This window comes from Helicoverpa armigera, chromosome 9 (genome assembly GCF_030705265.1).
Source record: "Helicoverpa armigera isolate CAAS_96S chromosome 9, ASM3070526v1, whole genome shotgun sequence".
Lineage (NCBI taxonomy): Eukaryota > Metazoa > Arthropoda > Insecta > Lepidoptera > Noctuidae > Helicoverpa > Helicoverpa armigera.
The window spans coordinates 3327721-3349959 of NC_087128.1; the positions used below are offsets into that span (position 1 = coordinate 3327721).

The 22239-nt window shown below is 36.5% G+C and overlaps 2 protein-coding genes and 1 non-coding gene across 3 annotated transcripts; 1 reads left to right on the plus strand and 2 right to left on the minus strand.

Moving 5' to 3' along the window:
* Window positions 1-819: 819 nt before the first annotated feature.
* Trnad-guc (transfer RNA aspartic acid (anticodon GUC)) lies at window positions 820-891 on the minus strand. The gene has a single exon. It is a non-coding gene; the product is annotated as a tRNA-Asp (tRNA).
* Window positions 892-8798: 7907 nt separating this feature from the next.
* Window positions 8799-11860, plus strand: LOC110371559 (cell surface glycoprotein 1). The gene is made up of 2 exons (XM_021327879.3): window positions 8799-8858; window positions 8935-11860. The coding sequence occupies exons 1-2, from the start codon at window positions 8828-8830 to the stop codon at window positions 11397-11399; spliced, it is 2496 nt and encodes an 831-aa protein (XP_021183554.3). The 5' UTR covers window positions 8799-8827; the 3' UTR covers window positions 11400-11860.
* Window positions 11861-14551: 2691 nt separating this feature from the next.
* Window positions 14552-22210, minus strand: LOC110371548 (kynurenine 3-monooxygenase). Its single transcript, XM_064036317.1, has 10 exons — window positions 21969-22210; window positions 21350-21419; window positions 20059-20252; window positions 19744-19792; window positions 19256-19343; window positions 18742-18913; window positions 16097-16348; window positions 15619-15849; window positions 15110-15271; window positions 14552-14703 (listed from the first exon to the last, which is right to left on the minus strand). The coding sequence occupies exons 1-10, from the start codon at window positions 22035-22037 to the stop codon at window positions 14620-14622; spliced, it is 1371 nt and encodes a 456-aa protein (XP_063892387.1). The 5' UTR covers window positions 22038-22210; the 3' UTR covers window positions 14552-14619.
* Window positions 22211-22239: the final 29 nt, after the last annotated feature.

The following is a 22239-nucleotide window of genomic DNA, read 5'->3' on the forward strand; positions in this document are numbered from 1 at the left end:
GACGGATATGAAAGTTTCCTTCGCAAATATTATTTTCTGCAACATTTTTGAGCTTGATGTTTTTAATCTTATCTTTTTCCTTATTTGTTCCATTGGGCGATGTCCTATTTCGTTGACCTCGCTCGAGTATTTTTTCAATTTCTGTCTGCTTGTTCGCGGAAGATTGATACAAGTTTTGTTTTTGAAAAAGTCTTGGGTCAATCTTAGTTGAATCATAGATAAACTAGTCAGAGAGGTTAAATGTCGTTGCAGCTTGTCTTTGGTCGTTAATTTTCAAATGATGTAGGTACTGGACATCACGATTTTATTCTGTTTTTGCCTCTGGAACTTGTTCAATTAATAAAAGACAGAATTGCATTAATTAAATTAAATGATGAAATCTGACATCAAAAAGCAATTAAGTAATTATTATTTTTCTATGCAAAATTATTTTAATTTCACTTTAATTGCGTCGAAGAACAAAATTCCTAATGCTATTTGTATTAATAAGTCCTAATGCAGATGAATAATGCATGCATAATGAAATGTTTTTAATTTTAGACACCTGTGCGTTCTGTACGGGTCACCTTTATATCGATATCTTTTGAAAAATATATTTCATGTTGAAACATGTCTATACTTACTTTTGATTTTTAATATTTATTTACTATTTATAGTTTTGTTAAAATTAAACAAAACATATTTATTTCTTATTTTATTTATTTATTGTTCTTAAGGGAACATTTTAATTTTTTATGACATATACAATGTCCGACAAAACTATACATATACATAGTTTGTCTGTTGGATAATACTAGGTCCCTCAAAATAAAAAATTAGCTCCCCGGCGGGGAATCGAACCCCGGTCTCCCGCGTGACAGGCGGGGATACTCACCACTATACTACCGAGGATGCGTAGATAGGGGTTAAATTAGGAACAAAATTCAACCCCACGTTTTGCTCTAATTAAGTAGCTATTTTTGGAATATAGATGGTGACTCGATTGATTTTCTATTGTAAGTACATAATTAACACTAGAAAGACCGAAATTTTGAACTACCTACAAAGACCAAGTGGGGTCAAATGACCCATTCTTGGGTTGTAATGTTTTATTCGTGTATTATGGTTTTAATTTTTATTGATTAACATCTAATAGAAAATAAAAGACCTTAATAGTGATTAAACATCCATTATGTGTTATAAAAATGAAAAAAATGGGCACACTTTTGATGTTTTAGCTCCTTGTTTACATTACAAGAACCACACAAAGGCTTTTTACAACTAATACAAGATTTGTTGTTTTGTCTGCATTTTTGCACGTAACAATGACGTGACAACGTTTTCTCTTTTCGCTACGTTCTTCTTCAGGGTCTGGGGTATGCTATTATCGGGCTGTGAACTACCTAGATGGCGTCATCAGGGAGTGGGAATCTCGGGAGATAAACTCCCTTGCCAAGTCAAGAATGACCTTATTTCTCGGATTTTTGTACAAAATCCAAGAATTGATTGGTGCCAAATTCATAATATCATGAAACACTTGTCAGACCCAACGAGCAGAAGGTGCTTTGACACCATATTTCTTGGTCATTTGATTAATAACATAGAGGTACTCCAAATTTCGTAGCATTGTAAAACTTCACCGTGTTCGGCTTCTTTTTTGCTTATTCTGGATCAACAAACACATAAGAGTGAAGTGAACTAAGAATCATAACTGATTTTAAAGGTTTTCCTTGATAAATTGTAAGTGCGCAGGTTTCAGAGTTGTGAATATGTGTTTCATATAAACTGAGGGTTGCATTTTTTTATAGTAGCTAGAATATCTAATCGTATTTTGTTTACCGTACCAACTATTGATGTACGTTTTTCAATTAGCTTTTTGATAAGCTTACACTCATAAAAAATATATCAGTTGTTATATTTCGACCACTATTCAAGTATGAGTCCATTAGTCGCAATACAACGCACTCGCCTAAACTTTGATTTTGTGGATGGCCTTCATATGGGAAATGGGATGACCTTCTCTCCCTAAATATGGAAAACCATTACATAAGCACTTTGAATCAACATCAATGCAAATATTTTAATTTAACTACCCACAATACGAGTATATTCAACGAATTTACAAAGCACGCACGTAGTGGTGTCAAATGACCACAGCGGTCTTTCTAGGTAGATGATAATTTTTAATTCGTATTTATCTTGCTTTCGGTATCGACACATCAGAATAGTGTAAAGAATGGCGAAACTTTAAAAGTCATAAAACCACTGCGATTTGAATGCTTTGGTTTTGAAAATATGATTGATCAAAAACTTCATTGGGGTCATTTGACCACTCTGGTCTTTCTAGTGTTAAACGACCTCGATGGCGCAATGGTCACCATGCTGGACTGCCGAACCTGAGGTCCCGGGTTCGATTCCCGGCTCGGTCGACATTTGTGTGATGAGCATGCTTGTTGGCCGTGGTCTGGGTGTTATAATATGTATTTATAAATATGAATATGTGTAGCTATATGTAGTTTATCAGTTGTGTTAGCACCCATAACACAAGTTAATTAATAACTTACCATGGCGCTAACCAACCGTGTGTGAAAAAGGTGTCCCGACATTATTTAAACATTTTCAGTACCCACCTCCTCACATTACGACACTAACTTGTGTCGACGTAAACCACTAATAAGTAACATTTTTCAAAAAGAACGATTCTCAAAGCAGCAAGAAAAAAAAATAGACGTGTGTACAAATTACCGATTATCTTCTCGATTATAATCATGATTATCGATAAGATATCGATATTGTCTACAAACCAATGTGCAGATGAACTGAACAATATTCATAGTCAGTGTTAATCGGTCATTATCCGCTTAATGACAGTAGAACACGACACGCAAGCCTTAAACGCAAGAATTCATACATTAATCATGAACTAGTTAATTTAATTTCAATTTAATTAGGGTATTCAGATATTTAAATGGCTATTGGTTTAGTCTAATTAATGTCTTAGTATGGTATGTGGGAACTGCTTCAGATTTAGTAGGGTTTTATTTCCAATGTACAAAGTTTCAGTAGCATTATTTAACTATAACGACAACCAAACCTGCCTGAAATTGTCACCCACTGGTCAAATCGGCAATTTGACAACTGAAGGTTCGACTATAGTTAAATGGTGCAACTCAGAGCATATTGTTGAGTGTTTAACAAATAAACTAGGTATTGTCTCTAAACTGTGCCATATTTTAAGCAGTTAGGTATAATTCGCAATAAACACATTTTTTTAATCGAAATACTTGTCAATGAATAGGTAAGGTTTTCCAAAAAAAAATTGTTGAATCCTGTTAGATAAAAGGGTGAATATAATTTCAACCCCTATGATGCATCCTCGGTAGTATAGTGGTGAGTATCCCGCCTGTCACGCGGGAGACCGGGGTTCGATTCCCCGCCGGGGAGATAACTTTTTGAACTACGATATCCAACTGAAAAAGAGTTCATCTTTCTTTTAACTTAAAAAAATAAATGCACGATATTTGTGATAAAATATCCAGGTGTGCGAAGAAGGAGGCGTCTAAAATAAGTAAGTACGAAATATAATTAAATAAATGAATCCTGCGATCAAAATGTACTTACACCGTTGTTCGTTATAACACTTTGGCTGAACTGTCATCCATGCTTTGAAACGAAGAGGGTATTTCCATACCTTTTAACGTTTATCCTTTTAAAAAACTCTTAAAAACCAGAAGCAGGTTTGTTTAACGAGGAAATTACAAGAAATAGCTTTAACATGAAAATCAACAAAGATTAGTCAAGAACGCGGCAAAATCTCATTCTGTCAAACTATAACACGTCTTGTCACAATGACGTTCGAAAATGGAATCTTCCAAGCATAGATGCACGGCTGAATGGCGAGATGTCTATGGTCGCTCGTCTCTGCTGGCCTCTTTGCAACTACTCGCAGCTAACACGGCCTCTCCTGACACCCTGACGTCCTCGGCAGGATCTGGGTGAGTCTGGTTGAGTCTCGGAACACCTGCACATTCAATAAGCGTGTTGGATCTGGCTCAATTTCGTCATGGTTTATGGTTATCGTGGTCATTATCGTTTTCCTGAACACATGACACTTTCAGAATAAAAATTTTTCGAGGACTAACAAACCTCAAACAAAGTACTAATCCATTAAAAGAAAGAAAAATAAATAACATCAACTTTAAATCAAATAACAGGTACAAAATGAATAACAGAACACTGGTATACCACCCAGTGACTCGCAAATAAATAACATCAACTTTAGTCAAATAACAGGTACAAAATTAATATCAGAACACTGGTATACCACCCAGTGTAAGTGTGTCGAGTGTAAGGCTGAAACATATATTAGTTGTACACATATACACACGCAAGATACAAAGAAATCATGTAAATTATTAACCTGGTTTCGAGTGTAAGCCTGAAACATAAATCATGTAAGAAGAAACACAATTACGAAATAGTTATACCGTGAGCGCAAGCGTAAGAAATGTGTTATCAATCAAGAAAGATGTTATCAAGAATAAATACTTGAACTATACGGAAGTCATAGTCAAGTCATAGTCAAGCCAGTTGTTCAGACTATACGGAAGCCATAAGCCAGGGGCTCAGTCTATACGGAAGCCATAAGCCAGGGGCTCAGACTATACGGAAGCCATAAGCCAGGGGCTCAGACTATACGGAAGCCATAAGCCAGAGGCTCAGACTACCTATACGGAAGCCATAAGCCAGAGGCTCAGACTATTCGGAAGCCATAAGCCATGGGCTCAGACCATACAGAAGCCATAAGCCAGAGGCTCAGACTATTCGGAAGGCATAAGCCAACAGAACCAGCAGGAGCACCAGCACAGCAGCGCTCGTGCCGCGACCAGGAGCACCGGCAGAGCAGCGCTCGTGCCGCAATCAGCAGCACCAGCACAGAAGCGCTTGGGCCACGACACGGCCGTTACACATTCTCGTGTATAAGTCTGCGAACTTACGACATACATTTCGTTCGGCCACTTCTGACCATTAAAATCTGGAAAGCTTTTCGCTCTCAAAGAAATAAATTCAAGGCATGACTTTGAAACTATGTCTCAGAAATATCATTATTACTAATCATGTATCAGCAACGCTGAAAACACAACTACCATTGCGGTTTGATAAGTTACGTGTAGTTAACTTCACTTCAGCTTTTGCTACACGGAATACTCATAGGTGACAATACCAATGGTTGGTACATTATTACACATTTTTCCACTTAATACAGCTAAGAGCATAATTACTTCCGATGTGTAATCAAAACAATAGAACAGATCACCTGACCTCAAAGCATCTTGAATATACCGTTGCGAAGATTGAAACGCACTGCAATCCATTACAAAATTAAAATAGAACGGCAAAAACTTCGGTAATGGCGGATATCCTTGCAACGCGTCGTACTTAGCAAAAGTGCCAATGAATCCAAACTGAAACCAAAAACTTTATAGTGGGAGTGAGACTATCCCACTTCTGATCTTAAAAACCAGAAGCAGGTTTGTTTAACGAGGAAATTACAAGAAATAGCTTTAACATGAAAATCAACAAAGATTAGTCAAGAACGCGGCAAAATCTCATTCTGTCAAACTATAACACGTCTTGTCACAATGACGTTCGAAAATGGAATCTTCCAAGCATAGATGCACGGCTGAATGGCGAGGTGTCTATGGTCGCTCGTCTCTGCTGGCCTCTTTGCAACTACTCGCAGCTAACAAAACAATATTTATTATCTATCAAAATCAAGAGTATGGTGATCCAAATTAACAGATAGGTACATACGATCACTTTAAGTCATTACCCCTCGCTGGTTACTCAGTTACTCGCAAATCATCGCACGTTAGCGTTAATTATTCTTAGCAAAAACAAGAACCGAGTATTGCCCCGGTTCCCATTCCCACATGAATGGTAGCTGGCGATATTTCTAACACGTTCATTACACAGGCTTGTGAACTTATACATGCTAATTATGTATTACAACTAGGATTTACCACCTTAGTGTAAATATAGTGACGTGTTAGCAGGATATTGGTGATTTTCAAATGCTGCAAAGTCATTCTGGTTCTTCAGCAGCTTACAGAATTACTCTTAGAAGCGTCAGAGACCCTGTATGCTTGCAAAATGATAAATGAGAAATAACCAGACTGAACTATCCTTTAAGCAAGTAATCATCTGAACGTTTCCAATAACAGACCGTTGTAGGTATAAATGAGCTGCATATATCGAATTACATATATCAACTATCAAATGTTTCGGATGGCACGTTAAACTGTAGGTCTCAGCTGTCATTGAACATCCTTGACAGTCGTTATACGGGTAGTCAAGAAGCCAGTAAGTCTGACACCAGTCTAACCAAGGGGTATTGGGTCAGATAGGGCAGTCGCACCTTGTAAAGCACTGGTACTCAGCTACATCCGGTTAGACTGGAAGCCGACCGTTGGGGTCGGCTTGGCTAGAATGATGAACCAGGTAAGTATCAAATGATATCAGCGGCATCTTTGCACATCTACACCACAAACATAAAGTTGTTACCCATCCATTACAGGTTTACTAAGGCAGAACTATTTTGCAACACATTACTTACCCACTAACCCGTCAATGTACAAAGCATCAAACTAGCTATATATTCAATGATGCCAGGAGCAATTAGGGCGATGCTTTGTGAATATTCAGGGGTAGGGAATGCCCGGTTGGAACGAAAACTATGCACTAACGATAATAATTGGTCGGCATGCCGCCCGATACCGATCACAATAGGCTTGTTGACCCCGACAGCTGGATACTGTTGAACTATCTGACAATTTTAATTTGTACGGAAGTATTAAGGTCAAAGGATTGTGATTAAATGACGTGGTGGAGTTAATCTTTCGTTTATTTTATTTGGAAAAGAGGATGTAAAAACTTTTGCTCGTAAAGAACAATGTCAGACGTCCATAGTAACTTAGGCTCAATAAAAATATTTCATGTACAGTGAAAATTCTTACAGTTTTTTGTGTAGTTTAATGTCAGAAGCTTTTCTATGTTTTCCACTTTTGCGTTGAACTTCTCAAAACCAAATTATTAAAACGAAAAACCTGAACTCGATAAACAAAATAATTACTTATTTAATGATATTTTTTTTTAAGTTCTAGGTAACAATTAAATATTTTATAAGAAGTTAGTATTTTATATTTACATTGATGTAGTAAAGAACTTTGTGTCCGTGAGAATTTAGTTTTAAAAGTTGATTGGGTGGGCCGAAACCTGACATTGTTCTTTTTAATGTGCAATTTTTTGTACTTCAATTTTCACGACATGACAAGAGACAATATTTTGACTTTGGGATCTGAAAGCAAATATCAATTCAACTTAATGGTCAAATACAAAATTACAAAATTGCTGGAAGCCGACCCCAACATGATTGGGAAAAAGGCTCGGAGGATGGTCAAATACAAAATTGAAAGAAACTCTCACTCCATAAGATACTGATTTTAAAGTACATAATGCATTTCTTATTAGCGTGGTTTGCGGTTATTTTTATCAAAGGCGCGTCGACACATGTGGTCCGTCGCCACCTTTGTTTGTTCGAAGGGAGTCGGCCAAAGCTGACAAAACACGTGTCTTAATTACAGCCATTACGCCCTGATGCCTGTGGGAACAGATTTTGTTTAATTTACTATAAAAAATAATGTAAACAAACCTTTTTTGTTTTGATGCGTATGCCATTCCTTAACAGGTGGTTTGTACTCATGGAAGTGAAACAAACTAATGTTCGAAATAATATCATCATCGTCATCATAATTCCCCTGCCCTTATCCCAAAGTAAAATTTGAGGTCGGCGTAACTTGTTTTCTTCTTCTATCCTATCTGACGTTATCTCGAAAATATCTACCTAATACTCTTTGGAGGAAACTGGGCATGGAAAATCACTATTAAGACTAGACTAGGACAAAATCGCGCTCGAATAAACGTGTCGAGACATGTTCTTTCTCAAACCAGTATTAATTTAAAAACCAAGGAGGCTTTACTCACCGCTCATGTTGCACCTGTTTCGTACAAAAAGTAAAAAAAATATGACAGCTATCAGTTTGCGGCATCCATTGCACGGTCACTCCTCTTAATTGGTCGACTAAACCGATTACGAAGATGCGTTGCAAGCGAAGCTATAAATTATTCATACGAATAATATAAATAAATAAAAGTTGGGACGCATAGACTGTGTTTAATATTATTTTAAATTCTTATTTATTAGATCTACAAAATGGAGGGTTTTTGACAGTAGGCTCTTAGAGTGATGTCAGTTAAGGAAGATAGTGAATCGTATCGAACTCTTGCTGGTCACAAGTCTTAAGCAAATACCACTACTATACTTGGTGATTATTTCCAAGTTAACTTCTTTGTAGACGAATGCAAGAAATATCCATCTGATTAAATAAAACCAAGGTTCATTAATATAAAATTAACTAATCAAAATTGATTCGCTATGCAATAGAAGAAGCTATTAATAACTGATTATCTGAATAACACTCAGCTATTGTTTAGACCAAATCGGTATTTTTGATTTCGGTACCTATGCGGTCTCTAGATATGTAAAAACGCGGGACATATCTAAAATCTAGTGATACGTTTTTTATGTTTTACGACACATATTTTTACCAGTTCATACGTATTCAAATTCTAATACATATTTTATTAATATGTAGGCTATTAGTCACAGCTTCTGTACCTATACATTAATGAAAAATGGTAAATTATGTTCATATAATTAGTAATTACCTACAAATTAGCTTCAGATGAAAATTGCATGTCTTTATTCGATGGCGTAGACGTGCGATAAATGGTGAAACGGAACATGGAGATTGGACCACGTGAGTAAAATATATTCAAATTAATATTTAAAAGTGACAAAATGTCTTAGAATTAACTATTGCCATTTTTCCTTAGTTGTTTACTGGATGGTGATACAATGCAGTCTCCATGTTGCATCATCACCATGGACTCCTTATCCAGAAACAGCAAATAAGCACAGCAAAGATGAGAATAGGACATTAATAAGGCGTAATAATTTTAGCGATCAGTTACCGAAATTTAATCCACAGTTATATAGCAATTACAGAGCTAGAAGCAAAACCCGCTCAGACGATGACTACAAAAAAAGTTTGTTCAAAATACAAAAAAAAACTGCCGACTTTGTTGAGCAACCATTTTTATCTTCTAACATCGAAACTCCCGGTCTTATCGAAGAAAATGCTTCGCACGAATATGAACCATCACATGAATCCCAAAATTTACCTGCATTTCAACCTTCCATATTTCAAGACGAAATCCATGAATTCATTCAAAAAAAAGAAACATACAACGAGCAACTACAAAAGCCTTTAAATGAAGTAAGTAATGAAGCTGTAGCAGAGAATAGACTAAACCAAGGGGATACTTTACAAAGTAATATCACGGTCACAGATAAATCTGAAACATTGATTACCACATTAGCTAGTGATAAAAAGATCAATGAACCACCCAAGACTAACCAAACACCAATTGATGAAAAAATATTTTTCCCGCAAAACTTAACAAGTATATACATGGAAGATTTATGTGAGAAACTGCGAGGTACCATATACGAAACATTGTTTTGCGTTCTATCTGAACAAGCTCGTAAAACGACAACACCTGAAAATTCTGAGAATAACATTGACCGTACAACTAATAATATTGAAACATCAACAGATGTAAACCCAATAGTTGAAGATACTGGCAAATCAATAGTTGACGATAAAATAACAACTGAAAAAATTGAGGCAGAAACTAATGCTTCAACAATCGAGGATCCCCAAAAACCCGCGAATGACTCGACACATAAACCAACACAAGATCCAACGCATGAAGAGAGCACTCAGTTTACTACTAAGGATGAAATGACCACTGGAACAACGACAAACGCTGACATACCAGTCATACCAATAGACACAAGCAAGGAAACAGATATACAAGTCAAGGATTTCCAGACGTCTACAAAAGACTCAACTGTAGAGCCAAACACTCACGAACCAATTACTGAAAATAAACCTACGGATGTAAACACTTATGCCCCAACAGAGTCCACAAATAATATGCAAACGGATAAACAGAACACGGAGCCCACCGTACAAGCTGACCAACAAATGGGTGAAAAAACCAATGTGCCTACGAATGAAACACCAACACACAAAGCTACTGAAGAATCAGTAACCGAAAATACCCGTCCACCAATGCACGTGAACATTAGCACGCCAATTCCCGAGCAAACCGGTACCGAAAATGTAGCAAATGAAAGCCAAAATAAGCCAGATCTATTAATCTACAAGCCAGAGGATTCTCAAGCAGTTATCTGCGTAAAATTGATCGGAACACAGTTCGAGACGCTCTTTTGCCCTCCGCATCCGTTCATCCAGTCGCCTTATGATCATACTCCTATCCCACCTCACGAACAAATTAATAGACCATCTAACACAGAGACGCAATATCATTACCATTATCATTATCACAACCATAACTCTAGGCCACAGTACGACGATTTACCAGGCAAAGACGGTAGTCAACCATATCACATCCAACTACAAACCGAACCATTACTCGTACACGAAGAAACTACGGAGTCATCACCAAACGTGCAGGAAGAGCTACCACAAAACGAGAAACTCAGCGACGAAACGACTACAGAGACACCATACGAAATTTCCCAAGAATCACCATCACCATCGGATTATGCCCCAGAATTACCCGATTATAACGACGATTATAACGTCCAACCCCTAGATGAGCCTACGTGTCCACCACCCACTCAAACTTCCGAAGTCAAACCACCAGAAGAACCACCAGAGTATGACATACCTGAACATACCCCAAATCCACCCTGTGTGTGCCCTGAACACAGTCACCAACCACCACAAGAACATGCCCATGAATGTAAGGAACACACTACACCATCACAGGAGCATATCCAAGAACCGCCGCATGAAATTAACACCCCACAGCCAGAACACCAAAATGTACCATCAGGCAAGCCATGGTACGAGGAATCAGCCGATGTCCCTAAACCACCAATCGAGTATTACTACGAAATGCCAGAAGACCCATCCTACGATCCTCCACACGAGTATAACCAGAAGCCACATTTCTTCGGGAAGATATACAATCATTTTAAAAAGGGACTTCAAGGAATACATAAATACAAAAAAAAAATATTCGACAATATTCTGTTTGGGAATCAACAGTGCCGTAAGTGTTTTCCGTGGGAATTAGGGTTACAAAAAAAATGGACCCCAGTATCATATTGGGGCAAAGCTCATGGAAATATCCGAATGCACCACAAGTTACCATGTTGTCAGAATCTACGAAACGGTCGCTATTATTTATACCAGAACTACTAATAACTAAGTTGTATATAATATTATTTTATTTATGTTTATTGTAAACAAAAAGCAGCTAAGAGTGTGCCAAGCCACGCTTAGTGTAGGGTTCCGTATAGGATTACTCCCGATCTTCCCCATTCTGTCGTTTAGCAAACTTTAAAAGCGAATATTAATTCCCAAACTCCGCCACGGCATTTTATTAAAATTACTAATCACCTGAGTCACGGGGAAACCTCTTTCCATACCCGGTTCAAACATAGCCCATGTTCAGCGAGAGAGTGTAGCTTCCTAAAAGTGAAAGAATCATACAAATCGGTTCAGTAGTTCCGGAGCCTGTTCGCGTCAAACAATTAAATCTTTCCTATTCATATACCTATTAGTATAAATAAATATTACAGTATAAAAGGTACTTAGTTTCATTCTACCACACGAATAGTTTTAAAGATAAATAGTTTTGTTTCCCAATCTTCCTCACATAAAAAGCATCGAAATATTAAAACATTTAATTTTTATTTTCTTCCATAATGGCTTGCTGACTATTGAACTATTAACTGTGGCGACATAACTGAATTGAAACTGGATGCATAAGTGACGTACATACCTATAAGGGTTTCTCTATGTTACTTTCCCTAACAATGTCTAAGTTTATTATTGAGAGATGCCTACATACAGTAGTGCCGGCCAAGAATTTTGGAGTGGTGGGGGTGGTGGTTCCATGTGCCCGCCGCCGAGCGATAAATTTTCATTAACGTCAAAGTAGTTCGCCATTTTCTTTTTTGATGTCAAATCGGGGCCCAATTAATTTGGTGGGAACACTTTCGATTCGTCGGGAGACAAGGTATGCGAATATAAAAACCTGGGAACGCCCCGGCCAATAGCTAGGAATTCAAGGTTTATTTTTCCCTTTTTTACACCTAATGTCGGACTGCCTCTTTGCAACGAATGAACTCTAACTGGTTTTATACTCTCATTTCAACAAAGTGTTTTTATGAGATAAGTAGGTACTACTTTCCACTCACTAAAACCTCTAATAATTCGGAAACATGACCCAATACAATTGTGTGACAACTGAATCAAAGTGAGCAACGCTTGGCCATAATAATACACTGAAAGCATAAAGCACCCGAAGCTTAAACAGCTAATAGATACCCACCCAAAACAAAAATGTGAAAGACTGCCAAGTTCGATAATATGGGAATGCTTCGCCTATAAAAGAAGTGAGATCTGAATAAGTACCAAGTTCCATACACATACCTCAGTTAAAAATAGTTACTTTTTAATGATGTTACTTGGCAAGTTTTCATACACCTTGTTATAAACCTACTAAACGCAATGAATCAAGTATTTAATTTTCTATTAAAACTTGCCAAGTAATCATCATTAAAAGTAACTATTTTAACTGAGGTATGTGTATGGAACTTGGTACTTATTCAGATCTCACTTCTTTTATAGGCGAAGCATTCCCATATTATCGAACTTGGCAGTCTTTCACATTTTGTTTTGGGTGGGATTTCATTTATTTTTGTAAGGTTGTTTATTTTATTTTTTTCTTATGATGAAGTTAGTTAAAGAAATGTCTCATTTATACTATCTTTTAGATTTTTTAATATGCACTATGTTTCTTACAAAGAAATGAACTAGATTAACTATGACTAGATTTACCAACTGACTGACATGACATGTTATCATATATTATGTTCGTGGATCAAAGTTACACATCGTTATTTTCGAAAGTGATTCACACTTGGCCGTTTTCAGATTTTACTTTACTTTGACTAAATACAAACCTTTGTACCATTCGAAGATATATTATATAAATATAGATAAATTTAGTTCGTTTTAGTTCCTTAGGGGTATAAATTTACACCGGGTATAAAACACCTTCATTATTTTGAAACCGACTCACACTTGGCCATTTTCAGATTTTTCCCTTTACCTTGACATAAAGACCTACCTCCATGCCAAATTTCAAGTCAATACGACCATTGGAAGTGGTCTAGGTTTTTGATGAGTGAGTCAGTGAATAAGTGAATAAGTGAATAAGTGAATCAGTGAATCAGTGTATAGTAAAAATAGCGATTTTCTGACGTCAATATCTCAAGACCTACAATAGGTATATTAATGAAATTTTGTATTTTAGATAAGTGAGGGGGTCTCAACAGATACTAGAAATTTGATATGCGTAAATAAAATAGATTTTGATTTACAGGGGGGTCGAATTTGGCCCGAAATGGTTCGTGTAATATAACCCACGGCCGATGTGTCGCCTTTTTTGCTCGAACTTGGCGGACACACTGCCGTGTGTCTAGATTCTCAAAGAGAAACGCGATGTATGCAGCGCGTATTTCAACTAAAACACTCATCAAGATTAGAGAAACATAGATAAGCCTAGCACTCATTTCACGTTCCGTTTCCCCCTAGCTGCGCTTCCATTATGCCGAGGTGCAGAGCACAAGTTTTGCTGCATATTGAATGAGCAAAATCTCGGCTATTATCCAATGCTGAACAAACTTGCATTTCAACACCGAGTGCTTTTAGTTTTAATCTTGGTTGAAATGGGAACAAACAAAATGATCGGAAGCTGTATTTTTTATATCTTTTTTCTGAAGATTGGTTGGTACTCATTTCAAGGATCAATTTCTATTCCTCCAAGCGTTTCCTTCTTTGATTTAAATAAACAGTTTTACGCTTTTATGTATTTAATACCAATCGAGTATCCGAGTTTCAATAAGGAAGTATTGGAATTAAGTGAAGCTAGAATATACTTTCAGCGTCAACAGCAATTATATGGATCTACGAGAACATATCATCATAATCAGTCTTAAGAAAGATAAGTAAATACCATGTACGTAGGTAAGGTATTCCATAGAATAAATTCAAAACAATCTAAGTCATTCTTAAGGAGATTACGGGATCTGCGTAGTAAATGAGAACTAACGCTACAAAAGGGATTCAATGAGAAATGTCTGTGATTTCCCTATTGCCAATTGGATTTATGGCGCTTTCACTCAGTAAATCGAACAGTATTTGTACACCTATCTAGGAACACAGTGCTAGATTATTGATCTTTACGTTTGTTGGTACATAAGTAAACGCTGTTGGAACAACTTCAATAAAATTAAAGTGTACTTTATATGTAAGCTAGCTTCGAGAAAAAGAGATGTAGGTACCCAAAGCTATCATTGAAATGGGATACTCTAAATGAAATAAGTAGATTTAGATAAAACGAAACATATATTTAAACAAAATGTTTGAGTTTCAATGCAACAGCACCTCCGATTAATGCTGCTACGCCAACAAATGACCAAGTCTTCTTTAGGACCTGAAATGAAAAAGAAAATAATTGTCACGAAGCTACACCAACATCATAATAAAACGTAAAATATTGTTTCGGCCATATTGCGTATTTGTGCAAAAATAAGTATGCAAGTTCAACTCTAACATGAAAAACATTGATACTGTTATATTTTATAATCTTATTAGGTACTAAAGTTAAACATACTTGTTACCACACGATAACATTTCTATCAACCAACATGTACCTGAGTATTGGCTTAATTATCTCCCAATCAATCAATTATAATTTATTTCTCATCATCAAGTTCAGGAATTTGGTAGTTACAAATTGCATTAAACATAGAAGTATGTTAATCCTGTACTACAAAACACCAGGCCTACCCTCCACCGAAACAAAAATCTTAAAACTAAAGAGGTCATATATTTCTCACCTGATCCTGCCACTCGCGGTTCTTGATACAGCGACTGTAAGGCATGGTGGAGAATGTGACAGAGTTGTACAGAGGCACCCAGAAGTTGGGCAGCAGCCAGAATATGAAGTCGTCCATAGCTTTGCGAAGACGATAGGATGGTCGGGTCACTAGGTCCCGCATCTGCAAAGATTGAAAAATACTTGTTATCCTTTTGAGGACGTACCTAAATACCTACGTACCTAATTCGTACCTACTTATAGTTTTTTGAGATGAACATCAATAAAGTACCTACTAATCTGTAGTGTCATAGACTCGTAAATATTTAGTTTTCCCTAATAGCACTTTCATACTAGCGGATTTTCCGACCGATTTTACTGCCAGTTTCGCGGTATCGATGGATTAAACAATTGACATCGGGACTGAAAATTACGATGATGTGAAAGCGCTGTTACTGGATTCATTTGTTCAGTCAATATTGACCGAACACAAAATTCCCAGAATTACCTAAAAATTATAAGTTCTCTCACCTCAATATAATTATACATGGCCAAATCGCTGATCGCAAAGGTATCTTCCCACCTAGTATCAGAGAACTCGTTCAGAATCTCCACTAAGTTATCATTGTGTTTCTGGAAGAGCTCGTCCAGCAATGAGCAGTCTTCGAAGCCAGCGTTCATGCCTTGACCGTAGAACGGAACGACGGCGTGGGCTGCGTCACCGATTATAAGGGCTTTGTCTTCCACGTTGTAGGGACGACACTGACAAAGAAAAAGTAAAAAGTATTTATTTATGTTAATTTTAACATACGCACATATAATAATAGTCACCTAGGCATCTCTGAGTACCTTTATCCAAGCTAGAAAGCATACATACATTTGTAAATTAGGCTTGCTTGAATGCTTAACAAAAGCATATTCAAATGAATAACGGCATACTTTATAATAGATTTTATAACATTTAGTTAAGATGACTTTGCATCGATTTTCAATAAATACAGGTACTTACTTTAATAGCAACCAACGGTGACGGTGATCCCGCAAAGAAGTCTTCTATAAGCTTATCCTTGCCAATCAGAGGAATTGAATCCGGGAAATACTTTTCGAAGAAAGCTATAAGTTTTTCTTCTGTGTCCAAATTCTTAAACTTGGAGAACGGCATGAAGAGTGTTACTGTCCAGGAAGCATCCTGGTTTGGGAGAGCTATCATCATGAACTCGCCTCTGGGCCAAATATGAAGGTAGTTGGCTGGCATCTGAAACTATAGAAAGAAAAGATAAAAAAAAAACTTAAACAAAAATAACTGTATAACCATAACAAAGGGCCTGAATGGCCATAATTTCTTAAAAACTAAAACTAGCTTATAAATAAGTCAAGACCGTCAATTTCAGTAAACACTTCAAAACAAAGAAAATATGTATTTAATTATATTCTGCCACTAAAACGATGATATATCATTGTAAATACACCGTCGGGACGCCATTTGTCATCGAAACTTCAACAGATTTAATTTCCAACGAATTTCAGTTAGAACAATACTTTAGTGTAAGCTGACGTTAACAATATGACGAAGCGAATAGTTGTTCTATTTTATTTAACATTTCACGGAAGCTTTATTCAATTAACTGATGCGGAAAATATACCAGAATTATATAACTTTGCTGTAAATAAAAAATACAATACAGTTGGATGTATAAATAGTATTCTGACAAAATGTTTCCCTTGTGGATCTCTGACGACTTTTGTAAATCCCAATGCGAATATGGATCAACTGATTAAAACAACGAATGCTGAAAATATCTGCCACAGTATCATCGTCCGGTCGTTTGACGATTGCGATTGGTATATCTGGACTAACGTCTACGTGATCACGGCACCAGACTTACTCGCGTTCTGGTTTGGCATGTTGGACTTATCAAGAGATCTGTTCTGGAATCCGAGAGCCAAATTCATTATCCAAGTGGATTATTTAGGGGCCAACGGAGAAGGAATCGAAGACGTTTTCAAGATAGTCATTAAACATAGAATGTACAATGTAGTACTGCTGCAGAACCTAAAAGATGATGCAGTAATTTATACCTACCATCCGTTCGAGAACAACAGCTGTGGAAAACGTTTCGATAAGATAATAACACTTGGTAAATGTGAAAACGAAGATGACATAGTTGATTATTTCCCAAACAAAATTCCCAGTGAAATGAAAAACTGCACATTCAATGTTGTGGCAACTGATGATGTTCCAAACTTTATATCGAAATCAAGTAACTACACGGTTTATGGCAAGTACGTGTCAGGATTGGAGCAATTTGTTCTGGATACCATTGCGGAACGAGAAGGCTCTTTTGTGGAGTACGAAGTTATCACCGGTGATGCAACGTTTGGCGTGGTATTACCAAATCGGACGACTACTGGTCTTCTTAACTATATCGATAGGAATAAAGCTGATATAGCTGCCGGCGGGTTTATCCTGATGCAGAATAGAGTGGAACTGTTCGATTACATTTGGGGGTTCAACTACGCCGCTTTCTATTTATACACGCCAGCTGCAGGAAACCAGGTATGGCGAAGAGTTTACAGGGAGTTTGGTTTAAGAACATGGACACTAACAGGCGCAGCTTTTGTTCTCATGATAGTAGTTGGCCTGGTTATAAAAAGACTAATTAACGACAAATCTTTTTCTGTCCTATATATCTGGGGATATTTTTTTGGAAACTCAAACGGAGGATTTTCAACACACAAAAAGTTCAAGTTGTTAATGCTTATGTGGTCTTTTTTTGCATTTTGTATAAGCAGCTTCTACAATACAGCTTTGGTCGGCTTAGTGTCTGTTCATGTGCAGGAGCAGCCCCATTCGTTGAATGTAGGGAACTTAAAAACTTTATCGTATGAACCTTGTATTAGTGATAATTCGAGGCTATTTTTCCAATACGCCTACAATCAGACTTTACCCGTCGGGAAAGATATTCATAACTGCACAAACACTGACAGCTCTTTAGAATTAGTTGCTTCTACTAAGAAATATTACGCCGTAGAAATGGAATACAGCTACAAGCTGAAGGAGTATCAATATATGGACAAACAGGGCAAACCAAAATTGGAGTCCTGGCTGTTTTCCAACACTAACGTGATCGTCGTGTATCTCGTTCGCGGATTCCCTTTCATTGAGAAGTTTCAAGACTACGCCCATCGTTTGTACGAATCTGGGCTGACACTGAATCACTTCAAACTTATAAGCCTGAGAAGTTACAGCGTGCTGCAAAGGCATCCGAAGCCGTTTTCGGTGACCAAACTTCTCGATTTAAAAATGCATTTTGGTATCCTTGTCGCGGGCTGGGTTTTGTCATTCATTTGTTTCTTGCTAGAGATATGGTATAACAACATAAAAATTTCAAAGAGCATTCAGAGAATATATGTTAACTAGCGACCCGCTCCGGCTACGCACGGTAGAACAGTATTTCCCCCATAATTTAATGGATGTTATTGTACATATAAACCTTCCTTTTGAAGCACTCTAACTGATTAAAAAACCGCATGAAAATCGATTACCTACGTAGTTTTGAAGGTCTAAGCGTACCTACATAAGGACGTAGGGACAGAAAAAGCTGCTTTGTTTTAAGTATACTATGTAGTGATTAACTTTGTAACTGTACTTACGCTTCCATTTTCATCTGCTGGTATGCACAGTTCTAGATAACCGTGTTCGATGTACTTCTGACTGAAGTCGAAGAAAGGTCTCTTCATCATGGCTTTGCGAACTGCTGAGAAAGCGCCATCAGCCCCAATGATTAAGTCAGCTGTGACTTGAACTTGCTCATTTGTGTCTGTTCTATGTGAAGAGATAAGACCGATTTAAAACTAGTGTTTGCGTGGACTTCAGAAAGTAAAATTAAAATAGATTGAATTGCCTTGTACATATCTATGTTATGTATTTAAAGTTGCTTGCATTTTGTGAATTGTGAAAATCAATAGTAAATTATGAAATTCAATGTGTGGTTAATTTCGTTTGGACTATGTCCAATTAACCTGTAGATATAATTTTTCCTTGGTAGTTCAAAGTAAGTACCTGTGTGTAAAACACGCAGAAACACAGAGAACAGTACCTAAGATTCTCAACATAAAACCGAAAGGTTTTCCGCTTAATTATAATTTTATCTACCTAAGCACTTACCTTTGAAACGTTAAAGATCCCTTCTTCAAATTCGATTCAATCAGCTTATGGTTGAAATATCTCTCAACATTGTCGTATTTTTCCGATTCTGAAATATAAAATGTGATTCGTTGTTAAATTGTTTATGAAGATTCTTGAGTCTCCATGACCAAAGATAAACTAATATATATTATACTACATTATTATCTATAGGTAGTATACTTTAGTTTACAGTCTTACTAGAGAAAACAATTTCATATCGTTATGAATAAATAACAAAAGTGTTATCTAAATCTAACAAAACAAGAAATGAATGTGTTATACCGACACGTTTAAAAGATCTCTGTTTTTTCAAAGTCGTAATAAATTGTGTCATAATATGTATTTGTTTTTATTTACATTTTCATGGGAATTTATTGGAATGAATTTGACTCAAATCCAATCCAGCACATTTGTTTAATTTTAAGATACCTTAATCTCGTCGTTGCCTTAATCGATAATAGATTTACCTTGTAAAAGTAGTGAGTTCAAATAGTTCCTCCCCACGGAGTAAATAGACTGAAAACAAAAATATATAATCATTTTTAAACCTAGAGTAAGCAAAGGGATCTGATAACTTAACTTGAAATATTTTAGCTCATTATTAAAATCTGTTCTATTGTTACACGGAAAGCACCTCAAAAAGTCAAGGCAACCGTTATCATACAGCCAGTCGCGTATCATTACAAAACAGATAAGAAACATCTTAAATATATTGAGCAACAATTAAGCAGAAACCTACGTATTTAAAAATAAAATTAGAATAAAATCTATTTATAACAAACCTGTTTGGTGTTTGCGTCGTAAGGAATGACGTAGGTTGAGCCATCAGTCCTATGGATCCGTCTGCCCGTCATAGGGATGCCATGTTCTTTTATCATGTGCGTCTCCAAGCCCACATCCTTTAACGCTCGTCTTCCGCGAACTGATAAGGCCAAGTTTATAGACCTGCCTCTGGCTGTTGGTGTTTTTCTTATGTCTATGGAAGAAAGAAGCAAAGTGGTTGGTACCTCAATATTCTGAACTGAAAACTTGACTGAAGCTGTTGCGCTATTGTTATAAATTATAGATATACTTAACATCGCAACTTTGACGGCCTATCCGGTATTCTAAATCAGGACCACATCTGGTAACAATTTATTGCATTTGCGAACAAGAAACCAGGCAAAAAATTTTAAATTAGTATCTTAGACTACCTATGTAAAACCTTAATGTAGGCCACTAGGTCCTTTTCCTACTTCATCATTATCATCATCTCAGTTATAGGACGTCCACTGCTGAACATAGGCCTCCCCCTTTGATCTCCACAGATACCTGTTGGAAGCGACCGCATCCAACTTACCTACTTACCTACCTAGATGAAATTCGACCATATACCTAATATTTATCAACATGATGTTCTCGAATATGATTAAGTATGTCATAATACAAGAAGTAAACGTAATCCATGATTTTATTACTTAATAATATCTAACAGAGGCGTTGCCCCCTGATAGTAGCTATCAGAATGTCACCAGGCTATATAACGTAAATTGAGATTGTAAACAGCAGATTGGCCGTATTATGAAACGATAAACAGAAAAACGTGGCCCTCTTTCTAAATCAGTTGGGTAAAATAGATGACTTGATTGTCCTAGCTAGACTATACATCAGCCACCAGATCATCCTAGTATCCACCTATTGTATTATTAAACCATATTATAATAGGTATAGATAACAGATCTTTCATTCATCATAACAAGTTCATAACACATTAATTTATCTACGCTACACTAAAGTAAAATCAGGAACTGGTCAAATTAAATTAGCAACCAGTTTGAAAGACATAACATCTATTCTCTGTTTGTAAAATATTTCTCTTCTACGTCTTTCGAGCTACTAATTTCAATATTATGAAGGTTAGCTTGTGAAATATTATTTAACTCGTGGCTAACAGCAATTATAATTCCTAATCATTGAGGAAGTTCTAGTATGTTCAGGTCTCTATATGCAGCAGTCAACTGGAGCCATTCAATCAAACAGCTAGCCTTGTCGCTGAACAACGCTTTTTAATCAAGTACTTAGGAATATACCAACCTTCACGGAACTCGTACAAGCGAACCCGGTGTCCCCTCTTCGCTAGATATAGTGCTTCAAGGGACCCCACCTTTAAATTAACATAAAAGAAACTAATATATATTTTACAAAGCAAAACCACAGCAGAAAACGTTCTCTCTAAGGATACTCACCGAACAGAAACTACAATAAAACTTTACCCGAGAATCGAACCCAGGACAGAATCTTAGTCCTAACGAACGCAAGCATTGTGTCGGCTAGTGTGCGTCTATATTTAGCCCATTTCTGGCTTCAGATGTTTATTAGAAATCTTTTAATCACTACAACTTCATAAGATTTATAATTGTTTTGATTGAAAATAACTGAGCTTGACGCACCCAGAATATCCTGAATATTAATTATTTTTCTAACGTGGAAAATAGTTCTTCGCCATTTTTTAAAGTCATAAAACTTAAAAAAAAATTAAAACAATTTCTTAGAAATTAATAAAAAAGATAAACAAAAATATTGATAACCGTGTAAATAAGAGGGTACCCATCTAAAAATATGTATACTAACTATGTAGTACCTACTCTTACTCTTATTTAATCCAATAGATATAAAATAAAATATATAACTATCTTGTAAAATAATAACTTACCAAACCCGCGCCAACAACAACAATATCCAATTGTTTTTTATTTGAATATCCATTCTGTAACTGTGCCATTTCAACACTTATTCACAAAACACTACTAAACAAAAAACTTTATCTAACAAATAAAATAAATATTATAATTCTCTAATTTCGTAATAAATATTCACTTAAGAACTCATATTTGAGATGTGTTTATCAGTGGTTGACTAAAACGAGAATGAACTATAGCCCCTTTGGTGAATGATATGCGCGCGCGTCGCTCCGATATGGTTTC

Excerpts from the sequence above, each read along its gene's own strand:
- LOC110371559 (XM_021327879.3), top strand. The coding sequence starts at position 8,828 with ATGGTGAAACGGAACATGGAGATTGGACCAC. Across the intron at positions 8,859-8,934 it reads GAACATGGAGATTGGACCAC|TTGTTTACTGGATGGTGATA; the intron begins GTGAGTAAAATA and ends ATTTTTCCTTAG.
- LOC110371548 (XM_064036317.1), bottom strand. The coding sequence starts at position 22,037 with ATGGCACAGTTACAGAATGGATATTCAAATAAAAAACAATTGGATATT. Across the intron at positions 15,850-16,096 it reads CACCGTTGGTTGCTATTAAA|TGTCGTCCCTACAACGTGGA; the intron begins GTAAGTACCTGT and ends TTTCTTTGTCAG. Across the intron at positions 14,704-15,109 it reads ACCGCGAGTGGCAGGATCAG|GTCCTAAAGAAGACTTGGTC; the intron begins GTGAGAAATATA and ends TTTTCATTTCAG.